This window comes from Ooceraea biroi, chromosome 3 (assembly GCF_003672135.1).
Source record: "Ooceraea biroi isolate clonal line C1 chromosome 3, Obir_v5.4, whole genome shotgun sequence".
NCBI lineage: Eukaryota > Metazoa > Arthropoda > Insecta > Hymenoptera > Formicidae > Ooceraea > Ooceraea biroi.
The window spans coordinates 14,496,803-14,515,268 of record NC_039508.1 but is presented as its reverse complement, the minus strand read 5'-3'; the positions used below and the strand labels follow the sequence as shown (position 1 = coordinate 14,515,268).

The following is an 18,466-nucleotide window of genomic DNA, read 5'->3' as shown; positions in this document are numbered from 1 at the left end:
TCGCCCAACCCAGTTTTCGAGAAATCCCGACTGTCGCCAATCGGTTTTACTGTCTTCAATCATGCCACGACGGGCCGATCGTAATCGCGACTCCCGAGGTTACTTGTAAATTTATTGCGATAACGCCAGCATTGTCCCCGTTAATAACCTCCATCACCTCGCAAGAGTGTTCGTTCACACAGAGCTGATGATTGTCTGAAACCGTTCGTAGCTCAGGCTACTAACGTCAGCATTATCATTATTGGATCGTATAAGTAAGATAAAGCAAACTTGTGCGAAATGAGAGCCGCGCTTGAGATTCTTTTGCTGTATGACCGGTCCATACAATGAAGCGGCGATTTCAACATTAACTCCATTAATTGACATCGCAAGAGTTTACTTCAAAGCACCGAGTGTCCATCCTTCCGCCACGCAAATACCGGTAATCAAATGTCTCGAGTGCGACCGTAATAATCTTTCGATCGAGTGGAGAGAAATATAATTTCTACCCATCGTTTAACCATGTTCGCTATAATTCACTGTAGTTGACGTGCAAAGGCGTGTAAGTTTGGCTGGGGTCCAATTTAGCCCGATTGCACTCGCGATCACGCGTGGCAGATCGATCGCATAGTGAAAACGTGCACACACCTATTCGAGAAAAAAGAGTTTAGGAGGCAATCGTTATTCGCGGCGCGATCCGGGTGCGAGAAATCACTTTCATCGCTCCTCTTTTGCGGGGAAAGATTACGGAGAGAGTGTTAAAGGGGACGTGGACCCCGACGTAATGGGCCGATCGAATTACTCAGAAGTTGAAAACTGCTTTTAAGCTGATTTCCTCGGTGATCCGATCAGCTGGTTTGTATTTCCCGTTCGCGAGACTCATAACATGCCGCACGGCGATCAGTTCCGTCATATCAAATCCTCGGTATTAAAAGAGCGCGAACCTGCCAATTGATTTTTTATCGTCGTATCATGAGAGAAGGAATAAGGGATTTTAATGCAAGCGATCAGCGGGAACTTTATCGGCATATTGCATGATGTAACATTAAGAGAATGTTCCATTTTTGTATCGAAATTTGTATCTAAAGAGGTATTTTCGTAGTTATCCTTCCATTTCATCGCGCGCGTCGCACGATTGAACGAAAAGAGGTGACCGGCTTTCAAAATTGTGGGTTAACGGGCGATGGTCACGACTTACCTTTGAATCCTTTTTTGGAAACCAGCAGCATACGTACGTGCAATGTCGCTGATTCCGCTCATTTTTAAGCATAAACTCGAACCGGTATTAAATACATTCAGGCGGAATTTTTCTCACGAAGAAGAAAGTAATGATCGACTCCATTCTTTTTGTTTTACCTTGAGTATGCTCGTCGCAGTTCTTTCGGTTCTCTTCGTAAAAGAACGATTACTTCCAATCGACAAGGCATTTCTTTTCTCTTAATAAGGCAGCTGGAGGGCAAAGAGCCTAACCGGTTCTGATTAATTAATTAAAATATAGTTATAAATATCGCAATGTCAATTATATCCTTATTACACCACCGAATTACCGATCATCTGAAATTTTCAGTCTGTTGAATTTATGCTAAAGTTGAACGGTATCAGATGAAAGTTTTGTCTTCACCCCTGTTTCTCCACTCGGCTCGGACAACCTGTGCGCGGCTTTTTGGCGTTCGAACAGGACGTTTTCAAGCTCGCTTCGATTCGCGCACGACGGCATTTTTCCCGGTGATCTGTTTTCTTCTCTTTTTTTCCGTCGATGCAGCAACACCCGGCGCGATGCGACGATCCGGTCGGCCGATCCCATGCAGAGGCGCCATGCGCGTCCATGTCGCTCCTCGGAGAAAAACGATCCGACGAGCAGACATCCGACACAGTCGACTTTCTTTCTCTGTCCCTCGCCGTTCCTCTCGATGCATTGCCTGAGCTGTTCCTTCACTCTCTCCGTCTCTCTTCCTCTTTCTGCGGCATGAGGTATACTTGGGGGATACTAATACATCCGAGAACAGGCACGTAGCTACTCGCATCGATGGCACACGAAGCATCGGGAACAAAATTCTTTTCCACGCTTTTAAACATAGTACGACCTGTTTCTTTCGTCAGAATTGAAATCTGATTGAGAATCGTGTACGACTGTAATTTGAAAAAGAAATTGGATACCCACTGTGCGCCACACACGCGAGTCTGTTTGAATTTGAAATTATTAAGTTGAATTATTAAGATATTTAAGATGATTCAAGTTTCTATGTCTCTATGACATTGCTCAAAACGTAAATTAGTCTACTAATGAGACAACTGACTCTCCTTCATTTCAACATCTTGAATATTTCTTGAGATGCTCATTTTTTCATCAAATCAATTATATCAGCTGATATAATTTTAAAAATGGCATGAGAAGATTTGGAAAGAGATTCACGGTGGACCGTGTACAGATACATATATGTGTGTGTGATTTTTGTTGACTTTCTCGAAAAGTAGACTGTTTCCTCATCGGTATTTGATATCGATAAAGATAAAGAGAAAGGGCCCGTAAGGATAAGAGTCCGGTTATTCCAACTACTCCGTTGGTCGCGCGCCGTTGAAGCGACGAGGAGCGGTGCGGGAGGATACGGATTGGCGCCATCTCCTACCGCACGCATTATTCCGCGTGCACTTTTCTTTCTTCGGACACACGATGCATGTCGTGTTACGCGATGATACTCTGGTTTTCCTTTTTTTCGAAGAGAGGAGACTCTCCGTTATATCTAACGTCAGAATCTCTTTAATGCATTACATTTAATTGAGCGAGTTGCATTCATAGAATGCCACACGTTTTGCATGAACATACGTGTCTTTAAAATTTGTATTTCATGTTTTGATTTTGATTCGTTTATCTCTAATTTGTATTGTTATATTGTTATCTGTGGTATTTGGCTGCGTTTGCAAGTCAGGCTCACTAAACTTGCCTTGATCCTATTTGGGTAAGGTAAAAAAAGTTGACGCGCGGACACTCGAGATACTGAAAAACGTTACTGAATGAAACCTCACCATGGGGTCCGGGCAGACCCCTCTTGATAGTACAAGGGTTAATTGACGATCAAATTGCGGCGAGGTCACCGTGCATAGGGGCCGACGTACGGCGAGGAAGGGCCCCGTTTCGAATGCATGATCAAGATTTATTTGCCGTATATTTTTAGCGCGACTCGGTGTGAGTGTCTTCTCTCGAGTGCTCCCAATACGCAAGGTCTAATGATAGATTTATAATGTCCAAACCGCTCCCAGGAGGATTGCGAGTGATAGACTCTTTCTATATCTAAAAGAGAACCAGCATCCTCGTTCGAACCAATGCGCTTCTATTGCTATTTTATTACTGAGAGGTAGTTTATATCCAACATTCTTGGCTATCTAATTCAAAGGAATATACACGATGCATCTTCTCCATTAATCTTCCACGGGATAGGAAGTCAACAGTGACTTGGGAAACCTAATTGACGCAGGATTATGTTACTTGACGAATATAAATCGTGCGTTTCTTGCCGCGAAATGAAGACATTCGAATCAAAGGGCCTTGTGTATCTCAATCGCTTTGTACAGCGTTTGTTAAGACGGCCACGCAAACGCGATGGGAGTATTTGTACAGTACAACTGCTCCGTTAGATATCCGCCGTTAGATATGTCATAATGAGCATTCGAGTGTATTTACGGAAACCTGATACCTTCTTCTCTCCAACATAAATCGAACCATGATATCATCGACCTTGATACTGTCTTATGTTTTACTAGCTTAGTACTCTTTGTGATTCGCTTTTGCTGAGTTTTCTAATTGATCCCATTATATTCAATTCGTATAAAATATAAAAGTTTAAATGAAAACTTCAGACGAAATTTTGAAAAATTTTGAAAAAAGAGTGTCCATGCCGAGGATACCGAGGAAATTGTTACTTGCACCGCGTTCTTGCACGCACGGTCGGCCGAAAATCGCAGATCTTTTTCCGTTGAATCGCGACCAGTTTCTGGAGTAGCCTGGTCATCGACGTATCCAGGACACGCGATCCGGCCGGCATACCTGCCTGCAGGACGAGTGTCTCATGCGTACGTACGTGCGTCGTGCGTGCGTACGCGCGTGCATATCTGCACGCGTGCGTGCGTGAGTGTTCACGCGCGCGCTTATGAAAGCTCCTATCCGGCCAGTTTCCGATTGACCACCGATAATAACGCGTATATTCGCGCAATGCCGCTGCGAACCGGATTTTACGCCCGCAATTATTTACGAACTCGGCTCCCGACCCGCTCGCAGCTTACCCGGGCGCGTATTAGCGCGGCGCCGCTATATATAGATTTTCTGCGAATGCGTTATATGCATCACGTACATGCACGAACGATCGAGCTCACTCACTCGCTCGTTCGCTCGCTTGCTCGCTCGTTGCATCTCGAGAAAGTTTTCCGATGCGGGAAAAGGAAACCACGCCACGGCGCCGGCGGTATCCTTTCGACGGAGAAACGATCCCGTGGCTGCACCGTAATTTCCCCCTTTCCTCTTTCCTCCCGGATGCTGATGATTCTGTCAAATTTGGTACGCGTATTGCCAGCAGCAAGTTGCCCATAGTTATCCCTGGTAGCCGCCTGTCATTCATTCGAGTATTTATCCAGCACCTAGACCTGGAGTGTCCAACATCTCCAATGTTTATCTGATGCATATCTGATTGGACTTGGAGGGTAATCGCGATTCATTGTCAGAATTGGCCCGAGGCAGTGGGTTAATGGAGTGCTACCTCTGACAAAGCAGTCGGGAACGAATTTGCAGAAATGCACTTTCCTCATATTAACAACTGTGCGGTGCGATCCCCGGCTGCGGTTACTAATTATTGAGCGTCTTACGCGCACGTAGCTGCATATCCAGGGTGCTCGGAAGCGATAGCGATGAATTTCACTCACGGATTCTTCGAGCGACTTGAAGCTCGAAATCGAGCGTTCCTCCACAGAAATCGTCAGGCATGAGTAGTTTCTGAGTTGTGAGAAGAATTAAGGCATTTGACGTTTTCAGGTATTAAATCAATCAAGAGCATTATTTAAATGATAAAATGTTAAGGTGCATCTTTCTCTGACAGACTTTCAATTCGAGTCTCATTGTGTGTATTGCATGCCGAGATATTCACTGTTGATAATCAATTTATTTGGTTCTCTATTTGTTTAGGTTTCGTTCTCGAGTCAGATGTATGACGTTCTTGCTGTTCTTTATTTGTTTCATATCTTTATTTTTCCTTTTAATTAAAAAAGCGATGGAGACAATGCAAAATGAGCTAAATCGTGGAAAAGGATAGTGTTCGATGAAATCTGATTGTTAGTGTCGCTTTTGAGCACCCCATATAGACGAACGATGCACGATGTTGAATGCCTCACGTGCCTTCTTGAGCGGCGCCGCACATTTCCATTCCGCACTGAGAAAGTTTCCGACCTCGGGCATTCGCGGATCCAGACGAGAACGTAGTCCGATTCTTTGTTGCTTCCGTCAGTGAACTGTCTTTTCTACTTAGTTGCCAGGAATAATAGTAAAAGCCTGTTGCCTATTCAAAGATGAAGCATATGCAACATTTCCTTCCTGTTCTAACATAACATTTTATTGTTCTTTTCAATGGATTTGAAGAACAAGACGGGAAAATAATTTGTAACATTAAATGTACGCCTTCTCCGATTTTAAAGAGTGATTCCTGCAAGAAGGTATGAGAGAGAGAGAAGAGTGTGTCCTTCTGTGACGCAATGTTGTATTCCGCAAACGTGTATAAATCGCGATAAAACCGCGACAGCTATTTCTTCATTCCTCTTGGCGGCGTCGTTACGTGTCGCGGCTACGTTGGTTTAAATATAATTCCTTATCGAAGTCGGTGAAAGGTACGGAAGGTATCAGGCTAGGAGTTGCATACTCGATGCACATCGGCTCGCATCGATCTCTCGAGTTACGAACCGCGCATAGAAAATAATAAAATCCAATTTGAAGCGCGATGAGTTCATTTGATAAGCAAACAGGATCGAGTACAGCATTTCTCAACATACATTTTTTTATTATACATAATTCGGGATGAAATATCAATTTAATGTATCGTAATGCCAACCAAACAGAAATATAGACTTGTCTGAAAATCTGCCGACGAGAAATAAGGCTTCGCTCAAACTTTGTCCGAAAATCTCGTTTTTCTCTGAGAAAAGCCATCCATTTCGGACAACAAATTTCTTTGGCCTTGGGCGACTTTTTGCAGACGTCTCGATTGGGAAGGCACCTCTTGCGAAATCGCACGAACACTCGGCTGCACAGGAGCCGTTGCATTAAACGTTTCGCATCGCACGCAGCGAAGAATTCGCGTGTCGCTTACGGTTTGCCCGGTAAATCCCGATGAACGTGCGCGCGATGTGTTCACCGGCGCTCTCCGCTAAATATAACAGTATGTTTGTAACGTGATTAATGCCACGGCGGACTGAACAAGCAGAAACACGCGCCGTATACGAATTGTTGCATTAACTCTCCAAGTGTCGATTAACGAGTACCGCGTGCGTGCCCAGCATTTCTCGTCACGCGCGCGCGTGGCTCGTACTGGTATTTCAAAAATCACTCATTGTTAATTACGTTGATCTCCCTGCGCTTTACCGCTTTAAAGCCGAACCCGCCCGACGCTACAAGTGTCTGCGTCATCGCCATAATCATCCGGCTAATCCGCGAACGAGCGTGAGTATTAGTTCCCCGCTCTCCCCGAGGGGAGTACCGTTAGGCCCTTGATTTCCTCCGGAATCCACGTAAGCGTGCCCGGACGATGCGATATGGTATTTCGATGATTCATAATTCGCGGTCGAACCGGTCCCCGACGAGCGGAAAGGGGCGCCGCGGGGCACGAGAGGAGTCGCCTAATACCGGGCTCGTGTTATTCACTTCCCTCTCGAGCGGTTCAAATTCCTCTTTCCAGAGCAAGGAGAGCCGAGAGAGGCTTTTATCGGTGCGTGACGCGCGCGCCGTGCAGCAACAGCAACAGCAGCAGCGACGACGACTAGAGTACTCGGTGAGTCACTCTCAGTGACTGGCTCGTTGTAATTCATTGCGACGATTGAGTCCCCACCTTCCCCGCGTGTTCCCTGCAGCGGCGTTCACACCGAGAGATCAAGAGCGCTTTGTACAATGCCCCTTTGCCACTTGCGATTAGACCGCTAGCACTCGAAAAAAGTGTATACTGTGATACGAGATAATGACTACCGCACTCGCACGTGCTCGAAACTTTCGAGAAGGCACAAACGTGGTGTGTAGATGCTTCTGATTGGGAAAGGAGAGACGATTAGGAATCCGATTTTGAGAAGAAAATGAAACTTTAAACTTGTGAAAGATCGAATGATGGGAAATCTATGTTCTAGCGATATACATATATGATTAGAGGATGAGGGAAATGTAAGACCTCCTAAGACGCATTTATAAAGATAAAATTTGGAATAAGTTAAGAAAAAGATAAAAAACAGATTATTTTGTCCGTCAATCGTGGAAGTTTAATCCTGGAGAAAAGAGGATTTAAAAGATAAGAGGAGATGGAAAAATCTCACTGCAGACACGTGACGATGTCATGATTTTGACGTATCTCACGGAGCTGAATTTTTATTTAAAATACTAAAGTTGTTTTGAAATGTTCATTAACACGGAGAATCGATTACTATATAAAAAATAGATTACTTTATCTATTTTTAATTTACGACATTCAATTTATATCGCGATAAGTACATATCTATCATGTATCTAGCATCCGGCCGCGTTGCAATTTAATATCGTTGTGGATTAAGTTATCGCTAAAACAATCACTTCGATTTTTAAAAATCGATTTTTTACGATTTAATATCAACGGTAGATTGCGAATTATCAGAAAATCGATGTCTGTCTGTCAGTTTTGCAAAGCATTAATCTAACGTTGTACTTCCTCGAACCGCATATGAATCGTGATTGACGTAGCCATACTGAAGACTTACGCAATTGTCGCAGTCGGATCAACTTTAATCTCCTCATTATGTAGGACTTTTCAATGATCTCTTCCGCTTATGCATTTGATCGTGTTCATATACATAATAAGACTCCCATTGTCGCAGACGACAGAGAGAATCCCAAACTAACACAAATACTTCAAAAAGTTCATCGTCTTATTAAACTTTCATGATAACAAACTCTTTATACAGCAAAATGCAACGCAAAAGAGATCAAATACTAAATCCCCCGTCACATTATGCACTTTTTCTATTAATTTCTGACCTGAACTGAACCGTTCACCAGCTTTTGAGTTTCCCTTGACCAGCCTTTGACCAGCTTTTGAGTTTCCAACGGTCAGCTAACAACGCAGGATAGGAATGCATCCGAGAGCCGCTTATCGTATTTGAGCTAACACTCGGACGTACTTATTGTCAGCCTGTGTGGACGCCGACTTAACGACCGCTCTGCTCTCGGTATTTCGATCCGTCCGTCCAAGTGGCACGCTCGCTCCGTTCCCATCCTCGCTGCCTCTCGCCGCCAGTATCTACCTGTTGCTCGAGTGGCGAAGCTGCTTGCTGCTTGCGGCTCTATCTACCTGCCAGCCGGAATCTACTCGCCGTTCTTTTTCCCACATCGTGCATTTTTCGTTGGCGGTAGTTGCTCCGATACCGGAATCGATACGCGATCGATTAAAGACGAGCGATTAAAAAACGCAGCAGTTACAGCGGTCGTTATCTTCCTTATCGTGCCGTGTGACGTGTGCAAGGGTGACTCCTATTGTACATTACAGATGATTCAAGTATTCCTGGTAGGTGTCGACAGTGATTCTGATTATATTTATGGTGTACCAATGTTAATTCCCATGCTTTCACATCGGTGTTTCTGAAGGATCATTTAGAATTAAATAGTACGGCCTTTCATTTTTCAATGATCGTTACTTGTCGTTTTTACTAAATATCATTATACTTGATTTTTTTACTAAATCGGTTTACGAAGGTAACAAAGATCCAAAGCTGCTTAATGTTCTTTGTTTCGCGAAGCGACACCAACGTTACTTCGTAATTTTATCATGTCACGCGGCCGTGACAGCACAGTAATCGTTGCGAGGAAACGGATTTTTCCGAAGCGTGACTATTTCATTCATTTCCGTTGGAGCAGCGGATAATTAGCGGAAGTTTGCATGGATGAGACGATTGCCGATCGTCTCGAGTGATCACCGCGAGTGATTGACACAGAAACGAGCAGATTATACGAAGCGGTGTGTGATATACCGGGTGGCGAGGTGATAACGCATCGACGACGCGATTAGTCGAAGAGTGAAAGTGAAACACGTAAGTCGTCGTCGTGAAATATTTAAGGAATCGTTCTTCAAAATCGGGGCACGTGCGCGATCAGGTGCTTGTAATTCCGCAGAATCTTTAATTATCCAAACAGGCCCGAGGGCGAAAATTCCGACTTCGTAAAACCGGTTGCTTATGTAATTATTATAAAATCTCTGTTTTCGAAATCTTTTGTGTATTCTGGGAGAAACGCTCGTAAAACAGGGCTTGCTCGATCTCGAAGTCTCGAGAAGAATGTACGCATTGAAACACCGTTACCGGCTAAAAGATGCGTTTCGTTCCTAATCATTAATTACTTTTCTCACTTTGTTTTAAATTTTTGGAATTTATTAAATAATTAAATATTTTGAGCACATGACTGATCGTTGAGATTCGATAGGAAGAGTGTGGGCGTTTTAGGTATTTCCCCACTTTGTTAAAAAAGTTGACACAGGTGTTGAAGAATATTTGAGATATCTTGTCAGTTTTCACAACTGCTCGACGACGTACGTCGTTCAGAAATCACTTATCGAAGATAGACTGCTCGATGCACTTTACAGAAGATAATCAATCGCTGATTTGCAGAAATATTTACTCAGTCTGCAGCGTTTTGCGGTTTTTTAAGCCTTTCTCTGAATTTGTTATCTTTAAAAATTAATTTTTATAAAAACATTTTATCCTTAATCCCCTAAAGCGCAAATTAAATATTTATTAAGAAATGTGATAGATACTTCAACGTCTGTATTAAATATAAATAATTATATTATCGTTAAACATGTTCATCTTTCAACTATCAATTAGAATGGCAGAATCTGTCTTATTATGCAATCCTTATTTACTCATATTAACGTGAATCTAATCTGAGTCAGCTTCCGTCTATTTCTTGGAGATGAACGATAAGAACATCATAACAGAAGAACAGCGCAGTTCCATGTATACTTTAGATAACTGATGAAGATACTATAACGTTGTAGTCTCTTTGTTGCAGTGCACGGATATCAAATGTGATTTAATTTTTCAATTTAGCTACCGTATCCAATTTCTGTAGGAATCATTGATCTAATTGAATCTCCTGATTCGCATCTGAAAATGTAGTGTTCGCGCGTTCTGATTCGTGTTATCTCGGATCAAATATTAGCAGGGCAGCGCTGCTCGCTTTATCTCATTTTCTATACTTCATTATCTCATTGCACCACGGTGTTGCAAGATTTGCACAATTAGCCGAGGATCGCATCATTACGATCTCGAAATGCAAGCGAGAACGGAAGCTACCAGAGTACGAGATTATTTCGTGCAGTTTTATTCGTGCATGTTTCATCAAGAATATCCTTCAATTTATCACACTTAAGCTACCTTTAGACGATCTATTTTGATAAGAATTATTCTAAAACCTAATTTTTCATTTGTCAATAAGTTATCCTTACGCGCCACATGTGCACTTTCACCGTTACATTATTTCCAGGCCCTTTGGTTGCACCTTCGGAACAATGCAGCCCTTTTTATCTTTAGCGAGACGGCGAGTGCGCTTCGGAATGCACCTCCCGGAGTGCTAGCGCATTTCCGGGTGCATCTCTGAGAAGAGATAAGAACCACAAAAGGCACTCTGGAATTCCGGGGTGCAACGGCGCAATGCGCGCGGTCCTTGCACTTGTCACAGCGATTACGTGAGGTGCATAAACGCGCTCTTCCCCTTTTCTGGTCGCTCGTTGTTGACAGCGCAATTTTCCAGCAGAACCGCACATTACGTGATCGGTTTCCAGAACGAGGGATCCGTTTGCTGAGAGTTCACTGCGATGTGCATACACGATCCGTCTTTATTTGCCTCTCTTCCATGCTTTCCCGAACTTTGGATACTAGCCAGTTAACGGTAGCATCGTCTTCAGTTTTCGTCAAGAAACGCGAAAACGTTTCTTCGGTTCGCGATAGCGAACCGTGAATGCTATTTTGAAATTGACCTTCTTTTTTTGGCGAAAGTTGGTCAGAATTTCCAACGAACGATTGTAATGGTATACTTTATACTTAATATGTTCAGACTCTTGCATTATTTTGGCCTTAATTAATATGAAATAACGATGTCATGAATTAGAGAATGGAAAATTTTAATTAATTATTTACTCGGAAAGTTAAATCTTTTTACTTGACTTCACAGCCATAATTAGCGCGAGCGATAGCTAAATAAACTAAATCTTCGTCGTAGCTGGTATTCTTGTCGAAGGCACAGGAAACTGATGCAGTTAATTGACCGGAGATGTCGTCGCCTGCAATTGACCTTAATTCGCCGTAAAATATCACGAGTATCGCCGGGCGAAGAAATTATCAACTCACCCGCAACTCCGTCCCCTCGTGGACGCATCTTCGTCTCTCATCCCCGATGCAGATTTATGCGACGGGTTTGTCGTAGCGTTCACCGGACGCGAATGCAAGTGCATGTCCGCGCCTATGCAGAATCGTGATTCACAGAAACGTGTCGGCATGCAGACATGCCCACGGTGGCACCAAAGATGGTTGAAAATTTTCTCAGTGATTACTGTTTTCATCACTGCAACTCATTTCGTTCCTGCTCCTAAAGTCTTCTTTTTTTGACAGGCATTGCATGTGCCGTTATGCTTACCGAATGCTTCAGATACCTCGCTGTGCACGTGGAACTGCTGCACACCCGTCATCGAAGAGAGATGTCTTCTTCAATGAGACTGCATGTCAATGAACGCGTGATACGCATAAAAGCACGTATGGTATCGAGACGATGTGGAGTTCTGTCAATGAACGATTCGAGGTTTCCTTCGTGCTTCCTCCCGCTCCCTTGCGGTCGCTATTTTCGTAGCCCTCATGCGAGGTGCCAGCCGCAAGATCGGTTTATAGCGCCGAGATTGCACATCTAAAGGCTTTTCAACCAGGTCAATTCTTTTTACGAGATGCGATTAAGAAAGAAAGAAGCGCAAAAGCGCGCGTGCGATATTGAAACTAGTATTTGCCTTGCGATCGTTTTCTCGTAAATTTCCGTAAGGCTTACGTATGCAAATCTAAAATTATTATAATTCGTATACCAAAAAAGGATCTTAAAGATTACATTTTCATTTTTTCTTTATGTAAATGAGATGTTTAAACCTATTTTGTTAAAATATTATCGTCACAATGATCTTTTCAGCACGTTCTCTATTTTTGGTCGCGCTTTCCGGGAGAGTTCGAATACAACTGTGATACATTTTAAGAACGGAAAACTAACGAGTTGAAACCTCTAGAGATGAGGTCTAGTAGACGTAGTAACATCAAAGGTTTCGTTCGTAAACCCTTAAATCACTTCACACCGGAAGGCCATAAATAAAATATTGTTATTATCTCCGTGAACAATTTATCTGGTGTCAACGTATCGCACGTGTGTTGGTGTATTGGCAGACCAAATTGAGCAACCCTTGCAACTAATCTTTCTATTTTCAAAGCAGGGTGACTATACAAAGCGTTTCGTAAGACTTTCTCAAGTTTCAGTAGCGGATTCTGTGACAAATTTATCTTTTCTTTGGTTCATTTGACTTCACGATCTTTCTTCTTTAGACGTTAAGCATCGACGTTAAAAATAACGTTAAATGGCTCGTAGAGATACGTGTCTTTTTCGTGAAATTACGGCAGCACGACGTAACTGAGGTGTAGACGAGACTGGATCGCACGGCGACGAAAGTCCGTCCTATTATTAGAGAAGTTCCAGCCAAGTGCACATCGCAGACGAGGAACTACGCGGCGTGTTCGAGAGACCACGGCGACCGAGATAATATTGCGATGGTAAAATCCGAGGGAAAAGTACGAGGGATTAAGGACGCCTAGGGTTCGCATCAGCCAGTGTTACATTCTCCATGGGTGACCATAGAGAAATCAACTGGTGCAGCATTCGTTCGGAGCGGATGAATGCACGGTTACGCGTGCTGGTACTGGTGCGGACGTTGATTTCACGTCTGCCGCCAAGGAAATTGGAAACCAACGTTTCGTTGTTTGTTTGTGCGATCAACGGTTTCACGTACGTACACGGGAGTGCAGTCGCGATATGTGTAACCACACCGTGGCGATCAGTTGACGCGGTTCGCGTATACGGTGTCTTGGATTTATTATCGTCTTTCTTATTAATTATGTGTTAGATCTACCAGCAGAATTTCTCTGGCGAATGCTCGAACGCAGAAAACGAAATGAAGGAAACCACCGATTCGAATCTTCAGTTCAGATCTTCGAGTGAGAAGATTCGAAATTCTTCAAGTCGAAGATCAGACTTCTCGACACACTTTGTACGGCATAATCATCATTCTAGTGTTCAGAATTGGATGTGAGATGCTTTATTAAGCGCGGGTTAACATACATTCTCTGAATAGCACAGAATCTTTTTCCACGTTTAGCTTTGATGAAATTTCTATCTGATCTTGGAGTTCCGGAAATTCCGATTGATCGAAAATAAACCGGGTCTGTTTAAGATCGTTGGAAGCATCCATCATCGAAAAAGGAAGTTTATGAACTAAAGACACCCTATACGTGTGGATATCGGCAGGCATGTGCCTGCATAAGTGTGCGTAGTCGCATAATTACACTGTGCTGTTCGTATGTCTGCGTGTAATCGGATCGACACACGCCGCCCGCCAATCTTTTAACGCCGATAAACGGGGAGCGAGTTAATTGGCGGCGATCGCATTAACGATAAAAGCACAGCCAGCGGCAGCAACGATCCTTCTTATTGTGCTTATTGGCGATTTTTCGTGATTTATGAAATCTCGCGTATATGTGTCAATAGGTGCACCCTCTGTTGCCTCGTGTAAATTTATTAGTTTGATATAAACGGGAATGAGTATAGTTATTAATTTCATGATTTGTGCATCCATATATAGCACATTTCATGTATAAAGATTTATATATATTAACATTCCGCAACTTTGATAAATTAGTCACTTGTTATACAGAGTGAGGCACCTAAAACAGGCCACCTGAATATCTCGGCTGTTATTGGTGATAGAAAACAATGTGTCAGACCAAACTTGCATGGTTTCGAGGGACACATAATTTGTTCTAAATAAGTTTTTATTAGGTGAACGCGTAGAGGTCATATGAAGGTCAACTTCGTTTTTTTAAACGGTATGATATGTTTTTTTACGTACCATCTAGTAGAGCGTTTGAAGATGCGCACATTGATCTACGGGTCAAAATCATTCAAGGTCACTGAAGGCTAAAATTTCTAAGTGCTAGAACTTTTTCATTTCTGAGTTTACGGTATTTTCAATAGCAGAGAACTCTAGACAATATAAAAAATAATGATATCATCAACTCAGAACTTCTCGGAAAAGAAAAAATTTCTAAGGGCTAGAACTTTTTCATTTCTGAATTTACGGTATTTTTAATAGCAGAGAACTCTAGGCAATATAAAAAATATAGATATCAACAACTCAGAACTTCTCGGAAAAGAAAAAATTTCTAAGGGCTAGAACTTTTTCATTTCTGAATTTACGGCATTTTTAATAGCAGAGAACTCTAGGCAATATAAAAAATATAGATATCAACAACTCAGAACTTCTCGGAAAAGAAAAAATTTCTAACGGCTAGAGCTTTTTCATTTCTGAATTTACGGTATTTTCAATAGCAGAGAACTCTAGACAATATAAAAAATAATGATATCATCAACTCAGAACTTCTCGGAAAAGAAAAAATTTCTAACGGCTAAAATTTTTTCATTTCTGAGTTCACAGTATTTTTAATAGCAGAGAACTCTAGGCAATATAAAGTAAATTATTTTCCCTTGCAATTGGCCTTCAGTGACCTTGAATGATTTTGACCCGTAGATCAATGTGCGCATCTTCAAACGCTCTACTAGATGGTACGTAAAAAAACATCATACCATTTAAAAAAACGAAGTTGACCTTCATATGACCTCTACGCGTTCACCTAATAAAAAACTATTTAGAACAAATTATGTGTCCCTCAAAACCATGCAAGTTTGGTCTGACACATTGTTTTCTATCACCAATAACAGCCGAGATATTCAGGTGGCCTGTTTTAGGTGCCTCACCCTGTATATCATATATTGGAAAATCTTTGAAACTTTAATGGAAACCTTACAGAACGTTATGGATAGAGCACACAGAAACTTGTTTAAATTTGTTCATAATCATTTATGTACATTTACACGTATTAAATCATAATAAGATAATTTTTTAAATAATTTATGTCATGTAATTTTATATAAAAATTACATATACTTATTTTTCTTACTTTTCTTACATTTTTCTTCTACAATATATAGCTTTTTCCATTACGTTGCTATGACAATGTGATGATTTATGGATTGTGATCTTTTATTAATTATCACGTCTGCCGCTTTTCGGTGAATTAAGTTGACTGCTAGGAAAGGCATAATTTAGAATAATTTCAAGACAGTATTCTCAGAATCCCTAATACGCTCGGAAATAATTGATCATTATATACGAAAGTGTCAAGAGTATTTTCGCGTGAACAAAGTCATTCTCGCGTGAATTGAAGGTTATTATCAATTTTAATGAAAACAAATCTATATTTCTCTCGCTGCAGTCTCACATCTGTGCTTCGCTTTTGTCCATCGTAATAATCGAATTGATTATTTACAACAGGCTTCGAACGAAAGGATGAAAAGATTCACAAGTTGTTTAATGAGAACGCATCGGACTCCTTCCGAGAAATATTTGAAGAAAATACTTTTCATTTAGATTGAGATAAGTTATCGGAGGAAATTGCATCAAGCAATTAGTGAAACCTTCCATTAATCACCGTATCATAAAGATTTATTTATTTTTTACACAGGAACCACCACGGATCTAGTGCCGCAGCTGCTCGGAATGTTCGACGAACTGGCGCGTCGTGGCGACGGCTACGGCAGCGAGCACGTGGTCCTACCATCGTCCTGCGACATATCCGCGGCCCTACAGAAGCGTTTGAGCCTGGTACCAACTGCCCATCGAAGTTCCATATTCGGCCAGCTTTGCAGTAGCAACGACCTGGCCAAACCCGCACGTCATGACGACCTGATAAACAAGGAACAGGAGGGCGAGGAGGCGGACAGCACCGATAACACCATGTTGGAGGATACGGTTGTCTCAGTTACCTCGCTGGAGGACGAGCGTAACGGTGAAACCAGCGAGAAGCCGATCTACGAAAGGCGGGAGAGTAGCGGTCTCACGCCGTTCAGATACAACAGGCGACGCAGAAACGGCGGCAGACCGCTCTCCGGAAGTTCGATTGCATCCAGCACGTCGTCCAGTAGCTGCAGCAATCAGGGTAACACCTGTGCTGCCAATCCCTATTTGGCGTCTGTCGAGTCCCTCGCCGATACTTGCGCCAGTTCTCAGGGCTCTGCGGATAGCGGAGTCGTGACGGTCTCGGAAGCCAGTTGTCGGATCCTAAACGACGACAACGGCCAGAGGAGGGACAGCGCCGAGGACGACCCGTCGTGCCACAGGCCGCGCTACTGCGATCCACATCGCAATCCCGTCGAGAGGGTACTCTTGGAGATCGTAGACACGGAGGCGATATACGTCGAGCATTTGCGTCAAGTTATCCAGGGTTACCTCATATTCTGGAGGGATGATCCGCTGTCGTTCGCGCGTCACTTGCATCTCGACGACTTGTTTAGCAATATCGAGGACATTTTCGAGTTTAATAGAGAATTTCTGCGGGAGATACAGAAATGCAGTTTGGATCCTGTGTGCGTGGCGAACACATTTATCAAGCATAACTCGGGATTCAAGGTGTATACCGAATACTGCACCAATTATCCGAGGACGGTCTCCATGCTGACCGATTTAATGGGCCGGGAGGAGACCGCGTCCGCTTTCCGTGAACGGCAGGCAGCTTTACGACACGCGCTACCGCTTGGATCGTTTCTCCTGAAACCCGTCCAGAGGATTCTCAAGTATCATTTACTTCTGGAGAATTTATCAAAGGAGTATGACGCCGAATGTGATTCGAGAGAGAATGAGGCTGAAGGCAGGAGCGCCATCGAGGCTGCTCTCGTCGCAATGACCGGCATAGCGCAGCACATTAATGCCATGAAGAGGCGGCACGAGCACGCCGTGCGCGTTCAAGAAATTCAATCACTTCTGTATGGTTGGCCAGGACCAGACCTAACTACAAGTGGCGAATTAGTCGCGGAAGGTCGATTCAGGATGCGGGGGGCTAAGGCCCCAAGGCACGCCTTTCTCTTCGATCGAATGCTTCTTCTAACGAAGAAGAAAGAAGGCGGCCTTCTTGTCTACAAAGCTCACATTATGGTATGATTTTTCATCGTAATTTTTTTCTTTATATAATTTTTATTTTTAAATTCATTGCTTTTAGCAATACGTATATTTATGTCACTTTTAAGTATTTAATTATTAATTATTTAAAAGATATACAAAATAGTTTCTTCTCTTTATGTCTCTAGTGTTCAAACTTAATGCTGATTGAGAGTATCCCAGGAGAGCCACTTAGTTTCCATGTAATACCTTTTGATAATCCTCGATTGCAGTATACATTACAAGTAAGTGCCATTGAACAATATCTTATTCATAAAATAAAATAGAATTCAGATATGCACGCAAAAATAATTGTATTTGTACTTAATTTATTATCTTTCTTTTAGGCGCGCAATTTAGAACAGAAGAGAGAGTGGACCTTACAAATAAAGAGAGTAATATTAGAGAATTATAACGCAGTTATACCTTCGCATGCGAGACAATTGGTACTACAATTGGGTCAAACGCAACAAGAAGGTATTAAAAAATCATTATTTATCTATTTTATTAGATTTATTTTCCATTATTACATAAATCGTTGAAATACAACGCATAAAATTTCAAACAGATGATGCGTTAGCTGATAAAGTATCGGCGAAAAAGCATTCTGCCCCTCCAGAATATTTGGAGAAACGGAAGCAGGAAAGAGAAAGACGTAGGTCCGAAACTGGTATCAGGCAAAGGTTCAAGAAGGGTGTCAGAAAATCCGATACTGCGATGGAGGTAAGATTTCGCGACACGTTAGATTCTGTTTTTTTTATATTTCCTAAATAAAAATTCTATAAATGTTCTGATTGATGCATCATTAGGGTTCACCTGCATCGTCGCGAAAGAATACTGAAGACGCTGTTATCAACGACTCCAGGGAACAAACTCTTAACAGGTCTTCGGATATACGCACCTCAAAAGTTAAGGTAGATGCGTCGTTCTAACATCTT

General features: G+C 42.5%; 1 protein-coding gene across 2 annotated transcripts in view; it reads left to right on the top strand.

The window, feature by feature from the left end:
• LOC105277145 overlaps positions 1-18,466 on the top strand; it is a 35,001-nt gene that overhangs the window by 13,173 nt on the left and 3,362 nt on the right. The window contains exons 1-6 of one of the 2 annotated variants that reach the window (XM_011335318.3): positions 8,558-8,750; positions 16,060-17,525; positions 17,678-17,773; positions 17,876-18,005; positions 18,097-18,251; positions 18,338-18,442. In XM_011335318.3, coding sequence (XP_011333620.2) covers positions 16,095-17,525; positions 17,678-17,773; positions 17,876-18,005; positions 18,097-18,251; positions 18,338-18,442 — 1,917 coding nt within the window. In that variant the 5' untranslated portion in view covers positions 8,558-8,750; positions 16,060-16,094. Of the gene's footprint in view, positions 1-8,557; positions 8,751-16,059; positions 17,526-17,677; positions 17,774-17,875; positions 18,006-18,096; positions 18,252-18,337; positions 18,443-18,466 lie in introns of those variants that run through there. The other variant, XM_011335317.3, reaches the window with a different exon arrangement.